Genomic DNA, 17,330 nt, shown 5'->3' with positions numbered 1-17,330 from the left:
GGTGCCACCGTCTTGGAGAACAGCTTTTATTTCTTTGATTCCGAAGGAAGACCAAGATGCTACTCAAGTTAAAAATTATAGACCGATATCACTTTTAAATACAGATTACAAGATATTTGCTAAGGTTTTGGCTAATAGACTGATGAGGGTTCTGCAACAGGTGATTCATGGGGATCAAACGGGGTTTATTAGTGGTAGGCAAATGAAAAATAATGTGAGGCATATAGTTGATGTGTTAGAGTTTTTGGAAAGGAACAACCAGATCGCTGCGGTGCTAATTTTTTTAGATGCTGAAAAAGCTTTTGATCAATTGAATTGGAAATTTTTGTTGAAAGTTTTAGATAAAATGGATTTTGGGGAAAAATTTTTACAACCAATTAGGGCATTATATCAAAAACAAACTGCCCGAATTATAGTTAATAATAGCTTGACAGAAGCATGTAATATTGAGAAGGGCACGAGGCAAGGGTGTCCGTTATCGCCCTTGTTATTTGTGTTAACATTAGAGATATTATTGGTTAAAATTCGGAATTCGGAAAAAATTAAGGGGATACAAATTGGAGATCAGGACTACAGATTGAGAGCATTCGCAGACGATCTGGTTGTTACAGTGACCCAGCCAGAGAACTCTGTTGTGGACCTGATGGAGATAATAACACAATATGGGAAGGTTTCTGGATTTAAAGTTAATACACAGAAAACCAAAATTTTGGCCAGAAATATGACAGCTTCGCAAAAGGCTCTCTTAGAAGGACTAACTGGATTTGAGATTGTTAAAAGGGTTAAATATTTGGGGGTGATTTTGTCGCCCTCTAATACAAAGCTATATAAAAATAATTATGAAAAACTATGGGGGAAAATTCAAAAAGAATTGGAGAGTTGGGAAAAATTGCAATTGTCTTTGTTGGGACGGATTGCAGCAGTAAAAATGAATGTCCTGCCTAAATTTTTATTTTTATTTCAAATGATACCGATTCTTAAGAAAGATTCTAATTTGGAGGAATGGCAGCGAGGTATCAATAAATTTGTCTGGGCAGGGAAAAAGCCACGAGTTAAACTTAAGATTATGCAGGATACTCGTGAGAGAGGTGGCCTTAAATTGCCTAATTTTAAATTATATTATGAAGCTGCTGCATTAGTAGGAATAAGTGATTGGATTAATTTGACGCAAGGGAGGTTATTAAATCTTGAGGGCCATGATTTGTTGTTTGGCTGGCATGCATATTTGTTGTATGATAAGAAGGTAGACAACGTGTTTAGGGTGCATATTTTAAGACAGGCATTGCTGAGAGTTTGGAAGAAGTATAGACATAAGTTAAGTTGCAAGATACCATTGTGGGCAATTCCAAAACACGCAATAGAAAATATACATGCTGGCTTCAAACATGATGTGACTACGTACAAGGAGATCCTCAGTTTGGAAAGAAATGTTTGGTGTTTGAAATCATATAGCCTCTTGCGAGAAGAGAAGGTTGTTCAAAATTGGTTTCAATATACTCAGTTACGGGCCAGGTGGAAAGAAGACCAGAAAAATGGATTTACAATGACTGATGAAAATTTGATAAAGCAAATTAGAAATCAGGGACCAGCACATATCAAACGGATATATCTTGCATTGATAGAGATTGACTCAGAAACAGAGCTTGTTAAGGATTGTATGATAAAATGGGCCCAAAATATCCAGGAAGTTATCACAATGGACACGTGGGAAAAGATTTGGGTCAGGAACGTAAAATTTACTCAAGCTCAAAATTTAAGAGAGAACTTTTACAAAATGTTTTATAGATGGCATTTAGATCCTAAAAAGCTTGCAAGTATGTATCCGAATTATCAGCCTAAATGTTGGAGGTGTGGTGATGAAGATGCAACATATTTTCACATATGGTGGACATGTAAGAAGGTTAAGGCTTTTTGGATAAAAGTCTGGTGGAATATGCAGAAGATTTTTAAACAGAGGATAAAGTTTTGTCCGCAACTTTTTTTGTTGGGAATAATTGCAGATGCTACAGTTGTGGACACCAAGTTGATGTTGAACTTAATTACGGCAGCAAGACTTTTGATAGGCCAATATTGGAAGAAAGAGGAACTGCCGACCATAGAAGAGTGGACTTTAAAGGTTTCCGACCTGGCAGAGATGGCGAAGATTTCGGCCTATTTGAAAGATCATTCGCAAGAACGTTATATTATGGAATGGAGAAAATGGATTGAGTTTATCCAGAACAAGTATAGGGTTAAGAAGTTTTATGTAGCATTTGAATAAGTCTTCTTTCGTTGTTTTTTTCTTATTTTAGTTTTTTATATATATATTTAATATTACTAAGGCTTGTTTTATCCTATATAAGCTAGAGAGTGATGGATTTTAGAGTTTATAGTTGTTAGTATATGATTGTTTATGATTGCTTTTTATATATATACCTTGTGTTTAGCTCTGGGAAGTCGGGGGGGAGGGGGGGAGGTGGGGGGGAGGAGGGAGGGGGAAGGGGGGATTTTTTAAAGGAAAATTGTATCTTAAAACTTTTCAATAAAAAAAACAATTCGCTTAGTTACTGTTCGAAGTTACAATGGCACTGAAAAAGTGACTTATGACCATTTTTCACTTATGACTGTTGCAGCATCCCCAGGGTCATGTGATTTACTTAGTATGCTTGGCAACTGATTCATACTTATGATGTTCGGTGTTGCAGGGTCATGTGATCTTTTTGCAACTTTTTGACAAGCGAAGTCAATGGCTGGGGGTTGGGGTGGCCAGCTCATCACTCAGGTTGCGTGGTGCCTGTGGGGGGAAATCCGTGGGTCTCTGGTGGAGGGGGTGGGACTGGGGTGGGTGCCTTCCTTCCCTCCCTCTCTCCCATTGTCCCTTCCTTTCTTCTTTCCCTCCTTCCCTCCCTTCCCTCTTTGTCCCTTATTTCATTCCTTCCCTCCCTCCCTTCCCTCTTTCTCCCTCCCTTCCCTCCCTCCCTCCCTTCCTTCCTTCCCCCTTTGTCCCTTCTTTCCTTCCTTCCTTCCCTCCCATTGTTCTGCACTATGATGCCCAGACCCCAGCCTGGTTTTGGCAGGCAACGGAGGATTCTCACCACACGGAGCAACCAGGGGTGAAGTCAACTGGTGATATCATGGCCCTGCCTGTGTACACACAGAGGCAGAGGAGAGCACATGCTTGAAGGTGGCCGCACGTGCATCCCTCCTTTGACCAGGGTTGCTGCTTGACCTGCCGAGGCTGGGCATGGCTGGCAGCTTTGTGCCTGCCGCCAGGGTGGCGGGCAGGCAAGGGAGGCTTCTCCTCCAGGGGTGGGGGGAGAAAGATGCATTCTCCAACCGGCTCTTCCTTCCCCTTCTCTGGGCTGGGCTGCAATCTTGCCTGGTGCTTCTGTGCCTCCTCCTTCCTCCTTCCCCCCTTGCAGAAAAAAAAGGAGAAGACAAGCAGTGAGGCAGGGGGTTTCCCTATCCCAGATGCTGTCTTTGCAAGAGAGGCAGCAGGAAATCTTTGCAAGCAGGAAATCTTGCACGGGAATTGCAGCCGGGGATTTCCCCCCCCCCCACACACACACACACACCGTCCCTGGCTTGCTCCGCATCTGGGGTTTCCTTTCTCATGAGAAGACCCACAATATTTCCTGCTTGCAAAAGGAGGCATCCGGGATTGGGAAAACCCCTGCCCTACCACTTGCCTTCTCCTTTTTTTTCTGCAAGGGAGGGGCAAGGAGGAGGCGCAGAAGCAGCGGGCGAGATTGCAGCCCAGCCCAGAGGAGGGGAAGGCAGAGCCGGTTGGAGAATGCGTCTTTCTCCCCCCATCCCCAGAGGTAGAAGCCCCTCTTGCCTGCCCGCCGCCCTGGCAGCACCATGCAAAGCTGCCAGCCATGCGACACACCCAGCTGCTTGCTGCTTGCTGTGTGAAGCCCCAGGATCAGCAGGCTACCAGGCAGCACCTGTCGAGCCCCATGGGCCTGACAGTCAAAGGAGGTGGGGGAATCCAAGCACCGGACTGCCGCCTCCCTGTCTGTTCTCCTCCAGCTCTCCTGGATGCTTTTTTTCACGCGAGAGCTCAAGGAAACCACATGCGAGCTCAAAGAAAGTTTCCTAGACTGGATTCCGCTGGTAGTTTCAAAGAAGGAACCGAGTCCAAAAAAATCTTTGACAAAGTTTTCCCACATTTTTCCAGCCACACGCCAAAATTCACCATGTTTCGGGCTCAAATCATGAACCCGAAGCAAAGACGGAAGGCTTCCCAATCGCCATTTGCCGCAATGGGCATCCTAACCACTACAAACCATTAAATCTATCCATTAATAGCAGAATCAAATGGAGGTGGGGTTTTTTTGCCTCCTGTCTCTGCAAGTTCTCTGTTTGATTTTAGTAACTAGGCAGTGGATTGTTCACAGGAAGAAAAGGAAAACTTACTAGCTCCTGGTAATAATTTTGCCTTGAACTCTGGCATTTCCTCTGCATCCAAAGATGGCACGGGGGGAGGGGGGCACAGCAGAGCTAGGGGGCTTCCTGGAACATTATGTCCCAATTCCTTACTCCTCTCTTTCCATGCACCTCCTGCTACTTCTACCCGCACCCACCCTCCATATTTTAGGAAGCGAACAAAAGGCTGCTAAGACTGTCCAGAAAAGCCAAAATGTATGATCCAGCACAGAACCAAGGCGGAAGGGAGGGAAGAGAAACTCTGTGTGTGTGTGTGTGTGTGTGTGTGTGTGTGTGTGTGTGTGTGTATACAGCAGGAGGTGTGCAACAGGAGCAGCAGGATGTGTGTGCAGCAGGAGGTGAGTGTACACACACACATATACACACGCCCTCACCCACAAAGTGCAACACCAGGCCAAGACCTGCCGGAGCCCCTGTCCTCTCCTGCCTCCTCCGCCCCCCCAGCCAAACCGTTCCACTGACTTTCAGGCAAATTACAGCCCTGCATCTCGACAGGCTCGCCATATACAAACAGGCAGGAGACACAATGGTATTTCACCTTCTCAGACACATCGCACAAATCCTTTGGACCCTGGCTCCTGGCAATCTCACTAGCTCGCTTTCTGCAAGCAAGTGTGATTGGGTTTCTCATTGCAGCTCAGCTGTAGTTGCACAGGCTGATCCCGTGCTCCTGCCCAGTTAACTTGCTTGCAGAAAGCAAGCAGAAAACAAGAAAGTGAGCTGTGCAGAAGTGTGTGATTGGGTTTCTCAGTGCAGCTCAGCTGTAGTTGCACAGGCTGATCCCGTGCTCCTGCGCAGTTAACTTGCTTGCAGAAAGCAAACAGAAAACATGAAAGTGAGCTGTGCAGAAGTGTGTGATTGGGTTTCTGTGAAACAGTGGGGGGGAGGGAGTCAGGCAGGTGTGTTTTTCCCTCCACACCCACATTCTGATGGCTTTACCTGGCGCGCATCAGCAAAACAAATGTGGGCCTCAATTCCCAGTTGCTGCTGCAGGATGAGTCCTCCAGGAGGATGCGCACCATCTGGCTGCTTTGCTTTCCCCTCCATAAAGCTGGGCACATCGGGAAGAGGAGAGGGGGGAGGAAATGAAGATGGACACCTACCTGCCGAGGGAGTGGATGTCTCTGTCCCCTTCAGGCTCAGGCTTGCTTCTGGGGGAAAGTTTCTGACAATGAGTCCCAGGGGAGGGCAGGGCCTCACTCTGCGCCTGTGCTCTTCATGCGTCCTGATAGGTTCCTGCAGGCTGACGGCCAGCAGCATGTTTTCCAGCAGCAAGTGAGCTAGTAAGGAGTGGAGGGGGGGAGGAAGGTGATGCCGCGTACCACCAGCTAGGTGCTTGCGTACCACCAGTGGTACGCGTACCACTGGTTGAAATTTGTTTTTATTTTAATTCCATTTATATCCCGCCCTTCTCTGAAGACTCAGGGCGTCTTACAAGCCTGGCAGTAGCCTTCATTCTATGTATATGCCTGCTTATTAGGGCTTTCACACACACCCCAAGCGGCATTATTACAAAGTCAGCTTAATTGCCCCCAACAATCTGGGTCCTCATTTTACCTACCTCGGAAGGATGGAAGGCTGAGTCAACCTTGAGCCTGGTGGGATGCGAACCTGCACTGATTGCAGGCAGCTGGTGTTACTTAAGGAGGCATTAGCCCACTGCTCCACCAAGGCTCTTTAAGCCCTGTCTTAGAAGACCTTTGTTCTAAATGGGGCTTTTTCCAGGTTTGCATTTTCGTTCTACACAGATATACTTTGTCATCAGTAAAGTTGCTTGTTATTTTAAATTGACTGGGTCTCTGTGCATTCTAAAGAATTGTTTGTGCCTCAGGGTTCAGTTGAAAGTAATTACAACACTGTGTAATGCCAAGTGAGATGCCAATTTAAATGAAGAGTTTTAACTGTGTGGCAGCTCTCACCTACAACCTATCTCCCACTCCTCCCATTCAGATAGGCCATTGAGACCCCAGTGCCACAAGAAGGGAGAAAGTTTGTCAAAGAAACCTTTGTGGCCAAATAAGAGATTATACAAAAAACAGAAAATACTCTTTTTTTCCTACTCACAAAGTCGTGGAAAATTCTTTATCATTCAGCCAATGTGAAAATGTTGGCTCAATAATTAACTATATAATTACTCAAGAAGGCACGTCTCCTTTGTTCTTGGGACCCAATATTGCTTAATTTAATTCCATTTGTTGGAATTCTTAACTGTATAGTGAAACATTTACATGAAATCTGTATACAATATTGTTAACATTTGACCTAAATGTTGGATTGTTGCACAGTTCAAACAAGTTTAAATTTGTTTGCAAAGGTTTCACAGATCCTGACTATGCAGCTCAGGTCAAACTCCAGGGGAGGAGAGAGAGACAAAACAAGGGAAAAGAGGCGGTCCCTTTTTATACAGGGCATGCTGAGGATTCAGTAGAAAGAGTAGATGGTCTATGCCTAATTCAGTCCTTTGAAATACATGCTTGTATCACTTCAGTTTGCAGAGTTCATTGTGATTGTTACTGAAAACTGATTGCTAAAAGGAAATGGATTGGACTGGAGCAATTGTAATAGTATTACTCTTTATTCTTGCAGTTATGTTCCTTTTGAAAAAGGGCAGTTCCTGGGATAACAGCCGCCCCAATCTCCCCCCAGGACCCAGGACCATACCCATTTTGGGAAATCTGCACATGGTGGATCTGAAGAGGCCTTACAGAACAATGATGGAGGTAAATGATTAATAAGTACCATTCTTTGCCAAAATTTGTTGATAACACAAAAATGTGATTAGTTGCTCAGATAAGTCTCATGTGTTCGCTGATGTTTTTCAGTGTCTATGGAAATATTTTAAAAGTGAGATTTACCTGATATCTGAACAAGGGGTTGGACTAGAAAACCTCCAAGGTCCCTTCCAACAATCTTATTTATGTTATTCTGTTATACTTATGAATCCTGGAAGGATTATTACAAGAAAATCTTTTGTTGTTGTTGTTAATGGATGTGTAGAAGTTGAGTCATGGCAACTGGTCTTTTTTTTAATTTAAAACATTTGGCTGCTTATCCATGTAGCTTCAAGTTGGTTGGTTGGGCGGGGGGGGGGGGACCCCATATACTATATATCCCCCAGGAAGTTTTCATTTCTCACCTAATCTGAATAAGCTCATTAGGACCCATCTAAGAGAAAGATTTTTGAGTAATGACCATTAATGACTCTCTACCTACTCCCCTGACTACCCTGGAGGACATTTATGGGCTCCTCTTCCCCAACTTGCTCAGACTGAACAAGCTACCGTAGTTTCCGGCGTATAAGACTACTTTTTAACCCATGAAAATCTTCTCAAAAGTCAGTTGTCGTCTTATACGCCCCGCCGGGTGCTGAAAATTTAGGGACAGGGCTGGCTGGAAAACCTGGAGCGGATCTCCCATTTAGTCTGCGCAGGGAAAGCGGGACCAATTGGAGAAGAAGCTGCAGTCTGTGATTTTTTACAGGCTGGGATCTGGGCGTCTTTCCTTCTAAAGTTGAAGAGCAGCTGTAGTATATCCCAACTTGAAAGGCAGGTGGGGAAGGCAGCAGCCAGAGCAGCGGCTTAGCTCTAAGGACACATTTGACTCAGGAACTAGGCGGGCTGGCTGGAAAACCTGGAGCGGATCTCCCATTTGGTCTTTTTTTTTTTAATCCCATTTATATCTTGCCCTTCTCCGAAGACTCAGGGTGGCTTACAATTTAAAGCACAAATCAATGTGCTTAGCAATAGCCTTCATTCTGTCTATATGCCTGTTTATTAGGGCTTTCACCCCCTCCCCCCCAAAGCAGCATTATTACAAAGTCAGCTTATTGCCCCCAACAATCTGGGTCCTCATTTTACCTACCTTGGAAGGATGGAAAGCTGAGTCAACCTTGAGCCTGGTGGGATGCGAACCTACACTAATTGCAGGCAGCTGGTGTTATTTAAGGCTCTGCGCAGGGAAAGCTTTAGAGTGAATTAGGAAAAGTGAAAAAGTGAATTAGGAAAATACGGAACGGTTGCTGGAATTGGGTATGTGTAGCTTAATGAAGAGAAGGGTGAGGGATGACATGATAGCAGTGATCCTATATCTCAGGGGCTGCCACAAAGCAGAGGGAGCCAAGCTATTCTCTAAAGCACCTGAAAGCAGAACAAGAAACAACGGATGGAAACTAATCAAGGAGAGAAGCAACCTAGAACTAAGGAGAAATTTCCTGACTGTTAGAACAATTAAGCAGTGGAACAACCTGCCTCCAGAAGTGGTGAATGCTCCAACACTGGAAGTTTTTAAGAAGAGACTGGACAGCCATTTGTCTGAAATGGTATAGGGTTTCCTGCCTTAGCAGGGGGTTGGACTAGATGACCTCCAAGGTCCCCTCCAACTACTTATTATTATTATTATTATTATTATTATTATTATTATTATTATTATTATTATAGTTTAATCCACTTGCACTGTTTTATGTTTACATGTTTGATGACAAACAGCCTTATTTTTATAAGTGACAGTTTTCCTACTAAGTATGTCATAAGCATTTGAATTAAAATTACCATATTAAAATCAAATCTGATGTTTTTTAATTTTTATTGGTGTGTGTTGGAAGAGGGGTAGTCTTATACAGCGAGTATAGCCCAAACCCTATAATTTAACAGGAAATGTAGGGGGTCGTCTTATACGCCCAGTCGTCTTATACGCCGGAAAATACAGTACTTGGATAAGCAGCCAAACATTTTGAAACAAAAAAGAAGTCCAGGTGCCATAATTCAACTTTCAGACAACTCGGCCTGGATGACTGTGAATCTTCACTGACATTTGTTAATAGATATAAAATTTTGTAATTGTTCATTCAGATTTGCAAAGCTGTTTCAAAACCCACGTAAATACACTGTTAAGCTGAATGGTTTCATATATGTTCTTAGAGGCACTCCTATGTTTTAAGCAGAATTCAAAGTAATTCAAAGTAAATACTTTCTGCAGGGAGCAACATTAAATGCAAGATTTTCTTACAGCTTTTTAAGAAGAGGAGTGGGCTATTTTTCCTGATTTCCAGAGTCATTTATGAAAATATATTTAAATTTCTTTCCTTAAGGAATTCCCATGACCGTCTTCAGAAACAAGAGGCATAATTGGAAGTTTCTATGTAATCCTTTCAACAACTGGATAGAGTCTCTTTTAACTAAAATTCAACTATATATCCAGCACTAAAGGCTTCAAGGCAGCTGTGCAAAATACTGGAATATAAGTATATCTATTGCACAGGCTTCATCTTCATACAGAGTCTTACATAGTTAATCCCTTTATGAAAATGTTTATGAGAAACATTTATCAGTTTGACATGGTTATTTGGTGTGCAAGAACCCTCTTATTACATAAGGGTCATTTTGATTGTACACACACACACATACATACACACAAACACAATGTAGTAGATGAAATGAAAATTAAAAATCATAAAAATACAACATCATAACATGCCATAAAGCAGAAACAGAAAATAACATGATCTCATCGTTGGAACTGTGAGAAATGATAGCTTAAACAAAATTTTGCACATCACTTATTTATTATTGATGAAAATGGTCACTTGTTTTTCGTCTGTTGAATTTCAGTTGTCCAAAAAATATGGCCCCATTTTCCGCATCAGACTGGGGTTCCAGGAGATGGTGGTGCTGACTGGCTATGAGACGGTGAAAGAGGCTCTAGTGAACCAGGCAGATGCATTTGCAGAAAGAGCTTTCGTCCCCTTTTCTGAGGTTTTTGCAAAGGGCTTTGGTGAGTTGTTTCATTCTGGATCATAGGTGACAATTATTTCAGATGTGTAATGGGTATTCTGTAGAACTTTTCACCTGAAATTTTCCTGGGCAATAACCTCAGAGAACCAGGATAGCTTCTGCCAATTAAAACAAGATAGAGAAAAATATTTATTTTGCTATTTTGGCCTGATCTGTTAATTGGGAGAACTACAGAATAAAAAGTAATGGCAAAATTCTAATAAAAACATTTTGCCCCCTCCACACACAAACACACACACACACACATACTCAACAGGTTTGATTTCGTTTCTTTGAAAATTTGGGTGTAAAGGGTCCCACTGTTATGCACGTATTTCTTTGTATTTTTCTCCTTATGTACATAGTTATCCATTCCTTTTCTTTGTGCAATGTTTCTGTCAATTTCTCTTCCCTTATACATCTTTCCATCTTAAACCTGATGAAAACTGGTAATTTACAGAGCCAGTTCTTAGTCTTCAGTTAGTTATGGAAATGGCTGATGTGAGTACGGGCTGTTTTCACCCAAAGCCCCATTTAGATCATCTCCAGCCACCTCTCCTGGCAAGAGGTGTTAGATGTTTTTGTGCCAGCCATGGCAGTTCCCCAAAAAGGTCATCAGATGGGAGCAAAGAGGCATCTTTGCTCCCACTGGTGGGTCAGGGGTCCCCGGCCCCTGCAGCCCCATTGGAGAGAGTTAATTGGTAAGGGAGGGGCTGAGGACCCCCTATAAAAACCTCTGCTCAGGGGCTGCTCTTGTCTGCTCTCTTTGTTCTCTCTTCTGCTTGCTTGCTTGCTGATCCATGAGCTCAATCCAGGCATGGATGCCTCCATGCCAGGGAACTCTTTCTATTTACTTTATCGTTAAATAAAGCTTTGACTGATTGCATCCCTGCGTGCTGCCTTTTACTTGGAAGCACCTTAACGAACCATCGGTCTCGTGAGGCTATCTCACAAGAGGCACCTGGGTATTTTACTTCATTTGTTTGTTTGTTTTACCTTTTTCAACTGCTTATGTCCCTTAGGAAGGACATAGGAAGGTATGATAAAATTATTAAAATAGAAAAACAACATATGGAAATTAAACATGTAGGAAATTTAGAATTTAAAGGGAGGCAAGGATGACTAAAATCTGTTAAAAATTAGTTTAAAAAAACCAAAGGGAGTTCTTGTGGGGGGTCAACCAATTTACACGTTTGACTGCAACATTTCCTCATCGTAAGCATCATCTGCATTTCTTTTCTTAGCTATCACTTTCCATTATTTTTTAAATTAAATTTTCATTAAATTTCAAAGTCAAACATTAAAATACAAAATAACACAAAAGGGAAAAGGGAATAACAATGCAAATTAAATGTGACAGGAAAAAAATGCAACAAAGAAAGGTATAACATAGATGATCTCCAGCTTTCTTTTGGTCCAGAGAAAATAATCAGAACAATCTCTCTAAATTTAAACAAATAATACCAATAACTTAAAATCTCAATAATCCACACTCTAAAGTGCCAATAAACTAGTCTTCTCTTAACTTTAATCTAATTGATATTAAATCATCAAATATATACATAAAACCTTATATTTAATGAAGAGAAGGACTAGGGGTCACATGATAGCAGTGTTCCAATATCTCAGGGGCTGCCACAAAGAGGAGCGAGTCAAGCTATTCTCCAAAGCACCCAAACAGAGGACAAAAAGCAACAGATGGAAACTAATCAAGGAGAGAAGCAACCTAGAATTAAGGAGAAACTTCCTGACAGTTAGAACAATTAACCAATGGAACAACCTGCCTCCAGAAGCTGTGAATGCTCCAACACTGGAAGTTTTTAAGAAGAACCTGGACAGCCATTTGTTTGAAATGGTATAGGATTTCCTGCCTGAGCAGGGGGTTGGACTAGATGACCTCTAAGATCGCTTCCAACTTTACTATTATGATTATGATTTAAAAAGTTACAATATTTCTCTAATTCAGTTCAATCTAATCCTAAAATCCCAAAGTCAAAAGCTGATTCTTCTTTTTATCTTGTAAGAAATCAAGCAGCAGACTCCAAGTTGCAAATAATTTAGTCAAATTACTGTCTCTAAGAAAAGCAGTCAATTTCTTCATTTTGGCTAGACCCATTAGTTTCAAAATCCATTCTTCCATTGTGAGTATATTTTCCTCTTTACATTTTTGAACATATAACAACCTTGCCCCCTATAGTCATGTGTACAAATGATGTCTTCTTTCCAACAGTTTATCTGCTATCCCTAAAACAAAAGCTTCAGATTTAATTATACACCCATTTTCAAAATTTTCTGAACCCACCTGATTCCAAATGTCTATGGAGATTCTCAATCATCTACATCATGGTTGTCCCAAAACTGTTTTTTTTTTCCAAAAGGCAATGCGGCTTTCATGGTGTTTTCTTAGAAAATGTTTCCCTTCTCATCCAAGAAGCTTTGGGGCATCTGATTCCAAAGTTTTTTGGCTTTCCCACATGTCCACCAAGGATTATAAAAGGTACCTTCAGATTAATTACATTTTCAACATTTGTTTGATACTCTCTTGTACATCTTTGATAAATTGTCAGGAGTTAAATACCATCAATACATCATTCCATAAAAATGTTCTTTATTTATTTTATTTATTTTATTTTAATTCCATTTATATCCCGCCCTTCTCCGAAGACTCAGGGCGGCTTACAAGCTTAGCAGTAGCCTTCATTCTATGTATATGTCTGCTTATTAGGGCTTTCACACACACCCCAAGCGGCATTATTACAAAGTCAGCTTATTGCCCCCAACAATCTGGGTCCTCATTTTACCTACCTCGGAAGGATGGAAGGCTGAGTCAACCTTGAGCCTGGTGGGACTCGAACCTGCACTAATTGCAGGCAGCTGGTGTTACTTAAGGAGGCATTAGCCCACTGCTCCACCAAGGCTCTTTCAAATGATAATTCAATGTAAATTATAAATCTTGTGTGCACATAATTCCCTATTGATCAAGGACAATATAACCAAAATTTTAGTCCATTTTATCATGCCATCTTTCACATATTAATCTTCAAGATTAAATTTCAATAATAAAATCAAAGAAGAAATTGAGAATTTTGATGAACCTATTTTGGAGAATTTTAGTGAACCTATTTTGGAGATTAGGTCAACCTATTTTCTGTTTTCCAGAACAAAAATAAGCACACATTCAAAATGAGCAGGATGCATAGTTTAGAAAAACTTTATCTGTAAAATATATATAAACATGATACATACAGTTTCATTCAGCTCTGGGGAACATCAACAAGTCTTAACTTGGAGATCAGGAAAAAAACCCAGAGAAGACTAAGACACCTCCAGACCTAGGCTAGATCACATGCCTCACACAGCCAATACTGTGTCCTAATCAAAAACAGTTCTCACTGGCTGGTTTGTTGCTATGGCTATTCCAGTTCATAAAATTTCTTACACAATGACACTCCTCCCTTTATGACTGGAATAGACATAAAACCAAATAATTTAATATTCTTTCTATTATGTTGTGTGCTCTGATGAGCAGGAATAAGGACACGCAGCTGAGTACAGAGAAACTCATTCTTTATTAAAGCTGAAACTGTACTGAGGATTTGGAGTCACCCTGCCACAATATATAGCCAGACCCTCTGGTAGCAACCAATCGGATTGAATCCATGTTTGCCACCCAAAGTTGACCAATTGCAGGACCGGAAATGTCCTGCAATTGGTCACGTGGTGCTATTCCAAAAGCCCAGTACATAACACCCCTCCCTCCTAAGATCAGGCTATAATACCCTTAACAATAGTCAAGGCTTATCAATCACTCCCAACAACCAAAATACTCAAATAATAATAAACAATAATAAATGTAATGCTTTGTTAAGCCAAGGTAGTTAGAATGACATTATGTGACCTTTACAGACGTGCTGTCAGGACCCACCCCAATCCACGTCTTAGGAAAACAAAAACTCTTGGAGTCAGTTCTAGTCCAAAAGGAATTTTTACTAGGACATGCTTGGTTGTGGAAATACAAGACAGGACTTAGTATTGTTTTACAAACTGAAACTTTATAAAGGGTTCCCGGTTCAACCCCCTTCCCTCAACTCCATTTGGTCAGCCCCCATCATTTTACTTCATGTCATCCCTTTCGTGGGAAAAAAGGAACTTCGAATCTTTATGGTTATTGCCTTCTTCCTCTACAGAATTAAATGAAGACACAGGCCAGATGCCTTCTTCTCTAACCTTCCCTTTTTTCCCCCCAGTTCAAAAGGTTCCCTTGGTCTTTGAAATAACCTAAGGCAGGCTGAATCCACATGTGCTCCTCCTTCCTCAGGAGATGGCAGAATCCATGGGGGGGATAATGTTTTAAACATACAAACGTGATATAAATGGATTCTGATACGTGCCTTGTAGAATGGACTACAAAGAGATTAAAGAATGGAAAAAATAGCTTGTCAATGCAGTATAACTACAAAGAGATAAAACAACGTCTCAATGAACATGCTTGCCAGCAGTTACAATTTACCCCCAATTTCTGTAGGTAGTGGTACAATGTCCAACATTACACATCACTTTATTTTACAACATAGTCTGTAAAATATGCTGGGGGTTTATGTTGTCTGGATGAACGCCTTGGAGTTCCAGTCACTTTGTGGTCTACCAGCTTAACCGGTGGGCTGGGTAGACCCATGTCCCCTTGTGCTCCATTGTCCAGGGGAGTTGAATTGCTCTGGCTGGCCTCTCCAGGTTGGCCCACCCCAGAGTCTGACTGTTTAGCAGAGTAGGCACAGCGGTCGCTGAGATTCGGCTGGTTTACCTGGTTAGGGGTCCCATGTTGCACTATTGAGTTGCCATGTTCCTCCTCTGAATCAAGTTCCACTGAGAAAGGAAAACCCTGGCGGTTCTGGTGTGAGCTGGCTTGGGCACCAGCTTGAGGACCTTGGGAGGGACTTGTGTCATAGTCCTCACTTAGTGACCATTCTGGAAACCTTTTTCTAAGTTGGTCAATGTGTCTTCTGACCAGTCACCCTCCCTCCAACCCCACTTTATAAGATAGGGGTCCAGATTGTTTGATCACCTGACCAGGAACCCACAAGTTTCCAGGCCCATAGTTCCTGGCTCAAACCCAATCACCTATTTGTAGCCCCCTCGGGGGTTTTGGTTTAGAGGCTTCGGATGCCACTCTGTCTGGATGCAACCTGTCCAGTTTAGTAATTAATCACCTTCCACAATGAAGCTCAGCAGGACTTTTACCTGTAGCTGTGCAGGGTGTAGAGTGTTGAGAGAGCAAGAAATCTGCCAGTCTATGATGCCAGTCACCTGTGATGATGCGCTTGAGCGCCTCCTTTGTTGTCCTCACCATGCGTTCGGCTTGTCCATTCAAAGAGGGGTGAAATGGTGCAGACGTAGCATGTCTGATGAGGTTAGCTCTGAGAAAAGCCTGAAACTCAGCAGCAGTGAATTGAGCCCCATTATCAGAAAGCAAAACATCAGGCAACCCATGTGTTGCAAAGAGTTTTCTCAGCACCTGGATGGTCCTAGCAGTAGTCATATTAGGGACTGGAACTACTTCCAGCCATTTTGAGTGGCTATCCACTACTACCATAAAAAGCTGTCCTTGAAAAAGACCAGCATAGTCTATATGAACCCTGGACCAGGGAGTATGTGTTTCCTCCCACCTATGAACTGGGGCCTGAGGCATTTCAGGCCTAGACCTCTGGCAGGTATAGCAACCATGGACATGATCCTCAACAGCCTTATCCAGGCCAGGCCACCAAAGGTAGCTTCTAGCTAAGGCTTTCATCTGTACAATGCCTGGATGGCTTTCATGTAAGCAATGTAAGTCTCTGTCCCTCAATGATGTGGGGATAATGACTCTGTTGCCCCATAATATGCAGCCCTTATGTGCAGACAATTCATGTCTTCTGACAAAATAACTTTGGAAATCAGGGCCTGGACTTTTTTCCAACCAGCCCATGTATACCCATGACAGTACTCTGCTCAGAATTTTATCTGTGGCAGTCTCAGCAGCAATATCCCCAGTATGGAGGGGAAACTCATGCAAGTCCTGAATGGACAATATTTTAGCAGCAGGAGCTGGATCAGGATCCATTAGTGGTAGTGGTAGTCTGCTGAGGCCATCTGCATGGCCCATTTCCTTCCCAGGTTTGTGAATTAACTTAAATTTGTATGCAGACAAAAATATAGACCATCTCAGCATTCTTGGAGATAGTATGTGGGGAGTTTGCTTATCTGTTGTGAATAGGCCCAAAAGGGGTTTGTGGTCAGTGTAGACAGTGAAATCCCTGCCATATAAATAATCATGAAATTTTTTGACTCCAGCCACTATGGTTAAGACTTCTTTATCAATTTGTGCATAATTACGCTCAGCAGCAGATAAGGTTCTAGAATAGAATGCAATAGGAACTTGTTTCCCATTCTTCTCTATGTGGCTTAAGACTGTTCCCACTCCGTAGGGAGATGCATCACATGCAAGACATACAGGTTTAGACTCAATGTAATGAGTTACAGTGGACTTTTCTGAAAGAAGGGTCTTAAGATCCTGGAAACTTTTTTCATGTAAGTCAGTCCATTTCCAAGGGGCTTTCTTATCAAGTAACCTGGTGGAGGGGCTCAGCTATTGCAGCCTTATGAGGTAGAAATGTGTGATAAAAATTCAAGAGGCCCAAAAATGCTTGACACTCTGCTTTTGATTTTGGCCTAGGAGCCATTTTGATGGCCTTCACTTTTGACTCAGTGGGGTGAATCCCACTAGCATCGATATGGAACCCCAAGAATTCCGTTGATGAAACCCCAATACTACATTTGTTTTTCTTCAACTTGAGGCCCGCATCGCGAAGCCTTTGTAACACAGCCCTCAGTCTGTTGGCCAATACTTCTGGGGATTCCCCGGCAATGAGAACATCATCAAAATAAGGACAGACACCCTGTATCCCTTTAAGTGTGCGATCCATAATCCCTTGGAAAATACCCGGTGCAACACTGACTCCAAACTGTAAGCATTTGACTTTGAATGCCCCTCTATGAGTTACTATTGTTTGAGCTGCGGCTGTGGCTTCGTCTACCGGTAGTTGCTGATATGCCTGCGCTAAATCAAGTTTAGCAAAAATGGTTCCCTCTTGCAAAGAG

General features: G+C 42.3%; 1 protein-coding gene and 1 long non-coding RNA gene across 2 annotated transcripts in view; one reads left to right on the top strand and one right to left on the bottom strand.

The window, feature by feature from the left end:
• The window catches only part of LOC310632646, a 1,302,393-nt gene that overhangs the window by 972,755 nt on the left and 312,308 nt on the right, over window positions 1-17,330 (bottom strand). The window lies entirely within an intron of this gene.
• The window catches only part of LOC310632641 (cytochrome P450 2K1-like), a gene marked incomplete at both ends in the record, with an annotated part of 45,136 nt that continues 34,771 nt past the window's right edge, over window positions 6,966-17,330 (top strand). Inside the window, 2 exons of the mRNA XM_083349955.1 lie at window positions 6,966-7,148; window positions 10,035-10,197. Coding sequence (XP_083206081.1) covers window positions 6,966-7,148; window positions 10,035-10,197 — 346 coding nt within the window. The remainder of the gene's footprint in view (window positions 7,149-10,034; window positions 10,198-17,330) is intronic.

This window comes from Vipera ursinii (genome assembly GCF_947247035.1).
Source record: "Vipera ursinii genome assembly, chromosome: 1".
Taxonomy (NCBI): Eukaryota; Metazoa; Chordata; class Lepidosauria; order Squamata; family Viperidae; genus Vipera; species Vipera ursinii.
Note: the sequence above shows the minus strand (reverse complement) of the source record. Positions and strands in the feature narration are given on the sequence as shown.